Consider the following 6,000-nt stretch of genomic DNA (forward strand, 5'->3'; position numbering starts at 1 on the left):
TATGAAAGAGTGTACACATATCAAAGTATGTCAGCCTTCCTGTGAAGCCCAGAACATAGGCCTTTGCAGTTTTGTTTAGGTTTCCCTTCCTGTAGGAAGTAGACAAAATAAAATAAGAGGTGAACATTCATGTAATATTCTAATACTTTTCAAAGTATGATATCTCATTTTCGCCTTATACCAGTCCTTTGAGGTAGAGAAGGAAGGAATAATCTTCAGTTGACAAGATGAGTAAATGTAGAAGTGGGGAATTTAAGGATCACACAGTAAGTTAGTGGCAGAACTGGAACAAGAATGTAGAACTCCCAATGAGAGAGAGAGAGAGAGAGAGAGAGAGAGAGAGAGAGAGAGAGAGAGAGAGAGAGAGAGAGAGAGAAGTGTGGATGTATTCACTCTGAGGAAGTGAGGAAGTGACTGTACAAATATACTCACATATGAATATGCTTCTAACGATCCCTCCCAAATATCTAATAGTCTTTAATGAGATAAATGTATTCTTCAGGTAAGAAACAGGGGCTTAGATCCACAGCCAAGGAGTTATTGAGAACATTGAGGTGTGATTAAACATCTTCTAAGGGATTCAGGCTTTAATTCTGGCTGTGACTCTTTATGATCATGGGCAGGACAGTTGATTTCTTTGTTTCTCAGTCTCCTCAAATGTCAAATGAAGATTGATATTACTTGCCCTGTTTATGTCACAAGGATGAAGTTTAAATGGAAGACAGGTCAAAGTGCTACGTGAACAAACCAACCATGGATTTCCATAGTTCAGGTTTTCAGATAACTGTGGTCTGGACCATCCCCAGACACTTCTCAAACAGCTTTTCCTTATGGGTACCAGTTAGCTGACTGGGACTGCTCTGAAGGCTTCCTGAGGTGAAACCTCAATCTCCTCGCCTTCCCTATGGGACAAGGCAATCGGTAGCTGAGAGCCTGGTGCTCTATCCAGTGGCCAGAGGCCACCTGGAGATTTGCTGAAGGTATTCCTGCACAAAGTTTCTAGTTGGAGGCGGGGGGCATTAGTCAGGACCTAGCAATTAGCAAGAGAGAAAGTATTCTTGAGGCTGTTGGTAATTATTTTGCTAGCTAATACCACTACTGCTGCCACTCAGAGGTGTGTGTGGGTGTATGAGTGCGAAAGCATGTTCCCAGGAATCAATGTAATGGGACCTTAAGACCATCTAACATAGCTATGTATTCTAATTTATCCATTAGTCATCATGACACACAATTTTCTTCTAACTTTTTTTTTGGACATTAATCCACCCATTCATTAACCCAACTTCTCTTTTCATTTTCAGTTTGGGCTTCCTATAGATGCTCTTTTCCTGCACAACACAGCTTGGTCTCCCTTTCTCTAATTACCCCTGGGGGGCATACGACCCCTGCCCTCCCCACTCCCTGCCCTCCCCACTCTTCCTACCAAGGTTTATAGAAGCCTGAGAATCTGAGGATAGTATCTGGCCTTTGGTCAAGCCAGCAGTCATGTGATGCATCATGCATCTCAGTCTTCCTCCCAGCACCCCCAGCCACCCACTCCCTTCCCCCATCTTTGCCAGGCTATAACCATGGTCCAGGGGCCCATCTGCTACTCTCTACCATCAGCTTCCCTGTTTCTGCTCGCTTCTCTGAGGTATTTGCATCCACCGTGGCTGGGTAAGCACCAGTCAGCACTGCTTTCCCCCTTAGTCTCCAGTCACTGAGCTTTCCTGAGCATCCCCTACCCCCAAACAGGAGCGACAGCCCCTTTATAGAGGGCTCCAGAAGGAGATCTTTTGGTGCCTTTTCTTTCTCGCCTCGTAGCCCAGCCCTTTCCACTTCTGATTCACTCAAAGTAACTGTACTCAAGCTGTGTTAAAAATCCAGAACAAGTTTATTTACACCACACCCTTCCCAGAAAACATGACTACTGAAGAAAAAAAAGCATAAATTGCCCCTCTCTGGTTACCCCACAAATGAGGAAGTGAGAATAAATCTGAATATTATTACCAGTCTAGTATCATGAATGGTAGACTTAAGGAAATATTCTGAGGTGTCTCAGCATCCCCTCTGTAATCTCCTAAGGGGCTCCACACAATGCTCCAAAGGCAGAGCCAGTAGCAGGTCATAAACTCCCAAACTGAGTGGTCAAAGAATCAGTGTTTTCAGTTTAGCTTTGATGAGTCTTCCAGTCTATTTATTTGGTGAACGTGATGAGATTTAATCTGTATTTTGTATGTGTCCCCCCAATCAGAAGAGGTGAGATTATCAGCTGGAAGGTGAAAAGACGAGTTGTTTCTTGGAAGGTCCCTAACTTTATCTCCAGTCTAAAGATTTGGTTTCTTAAAAATATTCCAGCCCTAATTTTGATAATGGCTTTGGGAAACCTTTGAAGTAGAGAGTCCACTATTGTCGGGCACAGTGGCCTTTGGTGTTTGGCCAGTGAGAGAGTGAGAGCTGGAGGTAAGCTGGCAATGATCTGTGGCTAACACGCCCTTTCTCTGCCCTTCCTTTGCAGTAATCCATGGCTGTGTACTGAATAGTATTCCCCGCTACAGCTGGACTGGACTCCATTTAGCTTTTAAAGCCAAGGTTCCTATTTTAACTGACAGCATTCCTTCGGGGTGCCAGGCAGCCAGGTCCCCCTCTCCTGCCACGTACTTCCACTTCAAGCCCCACCTCTTCTTTTGAGTTCTGCCTCCCAGTCCCACTGGCACTGACCATGACCTTCATCTTCTTTTTTATTTTTTGAGGTGGCTTTTTTGGTTACTTTCTTTCAAATACAGTCTAACAAGGCTATGACAAATATTCAGGCCTTTTTGAAGTGTTGAGAATGGGGAGAGGGTTTCTCTCTTCAATAATAGATAGTAATAGGCAGTGAAAGGTAGAAAAAATGAAAAGCAAATGTATGCACACACTTTATGTATGCACACACTTTATCTTGTTGGCAAAGCAAGAGTGCAGTTTTGATGTATTGTCTGGTGAGTAGCTGATTGGTTAGTGGCCAGAGGCGAGTGTGAAGGGATTGCTGCCAAAGCATAAGCTAGTTTCTTGAAAAATCCAAGTCTCATAGTGGAGCATTTTAGGAGACCCTGTGCTTGGCAGTTAAAACAACAACAACAACAACAACAGACAAAAAAAAAACTTAGATACTCAGCCAGTAGCTCAGAGAGATGCTAAGCTAGGGCTGTCAAGTCTTCCTGGGAAGACTTTGCAGCTTTGATATTTTCTTGTCCAGTTTCACAACTGCTTCCCATGAATCCCAAAGGTAAAACAACCACCAGTCTCTATCCCTCTGGGTAATTATTTGCATCACAAATAGAGCCCCCTCATTTGCATTTGTTTACAGTACTTGAGGCTTGAGGAACTCTGAAAACTTCAAAAGTTTGAGAGCCACCCACCCTTTGAGAGACCTTCAGAGACTACGTACGCAGGAATTTTGTATTAAGGGAGAAATTTTGGTCGGCTAGACAGACATGACCCACTTTTTTCATTAGAGAAAATTGAGGCCCAGAGAAGTGAGGGATTTGCCGGAGGTCCCAGCACTGTTTCATGGCAGAAGCCAGGCTAAATTCAGTGTCTCCTGATTGCCGATCCATTTCACAAAGAGATTCAATCTGTTCACGTGTGTTCCTGGAGACAAGGTCTTTTGATGCGCTGAGAAACTGAATAGTTAGTATTAGAGGGTCTTTGAGGGTTTTTTTCCCATAGAAAAATATCCAAGGATGGGTGGATAGGGGCGGGCAAAGCAGAAGACTCCAGACCAGCTCCTGAATTGAGTGCTGCTGCTGACGGTAGGGATCATCAGCACCTGTGAGCTGGTCAGCTTTCCTGGAAGTATGGAATGGGGCCCAGGCATGCATGCCCTAGATGATCCTTATAATCAAGAAAGTATAATAAACAAAAATCTAACCCGTGAGCAAGCATAAGGCCTTTAGGAAGTCGATAAATGCTATGAAAAGAATTAAAATAGTTGTTTTATCATTATAGACAGAAAGGTTTTTTTTTCCCTTCAGTGAAAAGGCCTTTTAATGAATACAATTGTGACTGTTTTTTTAAAAAATACCCTAACTACTCTGTTACTTCTGGTGAAACAAAACCAGTCATTAGAAATGGTCAGTGCTTTTCTTTTTCCAGACTAGAATGGTATGCCTGAAAAATCCCCATATGTGTGTACACACACCCGTCATTTCTCTTAAGCCAAGAAATTTACTTTTCCTAGCTGCAGTATAGATCACTTTGTTTTCTGTTTTAATCACTTGACATTCACACGGCTGTTAATATGTGCTTGTTTTTTAATTAAAACAAGAAGCTTTAAACTGGTGTGTGGTGTTCTTAAAACCTTCTCAGCAGATTTCCTGGTGGTGATGGACCCCATTTCTAACCTGTCCTCTACAAGTATAATCTGTGCTACCTTACATTGCCCCTCCCTTTGCCCTGTCTTACTTTGAAAGTTCTTTTTCTTTGGCTAATTTCATGTTTTCTTTTCTTTCTCTCTCCCTTTCCAGCTTTTTTTAATCTTGTCTTCAGCAGCTGCACTAAGTTTAAAGGAGAAGACTGCCATTATAGAAGAGTTAGGGTTCCATGTTGTCTCAAACCAGAAACCAACAAATTCCCTCTCCCCCCAAATTGCGCACGCACACACTCAGCAAGTTTTCATGTGTCCCTGTGTCCAGGCAAGAAGCTCTCTCCTGAGTTACATGGTATTTTAAATGGAAGTGTCTTGTCCTAACCTAACAAGGCAGGAAAAGAAACATCAGAGCTGGAGAATGGACCAAATGTAACTTCAGAGAGACAACTGCAGGATGACTCACCCAAGTGTAAGTGACTGGGGCAGGAAACCTCACCTGTGGGTGTGGAAGTGCTGTTCACAAGCTTTTGTTTGAGTTTTTTTTCTTTTCTTTTTAAACACAAATTCTCCGGTTCAGTGGGTTGACTGTCTATTGCCACTATTAAACATTTCTGAATATGGAAGAGAAAGTCAAGTGACATTTGTATCTTCTTCTGCATACATAGATCTTCTGCAGACCCCCAGCAAGGGGGAGAATGGATCCACTAACACCCAGTGTAGAAGGGAAAGATGGGAGGGGTTTTAAGCTTAGTGAGAGCAAAATTTACTCCATTCAACCTTCCAAGGTCTGTTAGGGTTTTGAGAGAGGTTTCTGCTCAACTTGAAATCTGGAGGGACAGATCTGATGTTGATAAATCTGCCTTGAATTCATTGGTTTAACTTGCATCAAAATACCATGTGAATGTGTGCTCATTCCTAAATATCCCTATAACCATTGCCATCCCACTATCTAGTGTCTCTTGAGAGAGTCGTTTTTTGCATGTTTTCCAGAATCTGTGTTTGTTTTTCCTTTCTTCTTTGTTGTTTTTGCTCAAAGGTGTGACCAGTCACTGCCCCTCTGGGGCTTTCATTTGTCAGAAGAAACATCCTGAAACCAGCACTATTTAGCTTGATACCTTTCTAATGCCCATGTCAATTTTCAATAAAATTCAAAGAAATGCTCAATGGCTGTGTGATCTGATCTTAAACCATTAGGTGAGGTGGCCCATCACGGTTTGCCTTAGGAGAGGTGAGTAGCTATCTTCCAAGTGGGTGACTTGAGGGGCTCAGGGAGGCACCATCAGCCCATATGCAACCTTTCTAGGTGGGCTGCTGTGCCCCGTTTCTTCAATCTGAGATTGAAATTCCCACAGGGTGGGGTGGGAGTGGATAGGAAGTCCTCTACTTTTCCTTCATTAGCATGGATTTAACTGATCCGTTGGGCTCATGATCATCTAGGATAATCGATGGAGGAAGTGGAGTGCCAGATCCTACCGAACAAGATTCTTTTATTTAATTCTGTGATTTGAGATTCCTGAAAATTCATGGATATGACTGTTCTTCATGACTCAAAAAGCGTTCTAAAGATAGCAAGTAGTATTTTATGTCCTGGGTGTACCAGGGAGGGAAGCTCCTATCCCCACCTCAGCCTCCCGCCCCCAGCATTAAAGTGGACGAGAGGCAGAGTGGTC

General features: G+C 43.0%; 1 protein-coding gene across 4 annotated transcripts in view; it reads left to right on the forward strand.

The window, feature by feature from the left end:
* SEPTIN6 (septin 6) overlaps positions 1-5,491 on the forward strand; it is a 99,405-nt gene extending 93,914 nt beyond the window's left edge. Inside the window, exon 10 of one of the 4 annotated variants that reach the window (XM_033107807.1) lies at positions 4,488-5,491. In XM_033107807.1, coding sequence (XP_032963698.1) covers positions 4,488-4,497 — 10 coding nt within the window. In that variant the 3' untranslated portion in view covers positions 4,498-5,491. Of the gene's footprint in view, positions 1-2,497; positions 4,461-4,487 lie in introns of those variants that run through there. The other 3 variants (XM_033107798.1, XM_033107826.1, XM_033107836.1) reach the window with 3 other exon arrangements.
* The last annotated feature ends 509 nt before the right edge of the window (positions 5,492-6,000 follow it).

This window comes from Rhinolophus ferrumequinum, chromosome X (assembly GCF_004115265.2).
Source record: "Rhinolophus ferrumequinum isolate MPI-CBG mRhiFer1 chromosome X, mRhiFer1_v1.p, whole genome shotgun sequence".
NCBI classification, from domain to species: Eukaryota; Metazoa; Chordata; class Mammalia; order Chiroptera; family Rhinolophidae; genus Rhinolophus; species Rhinolophus ferrumequinum.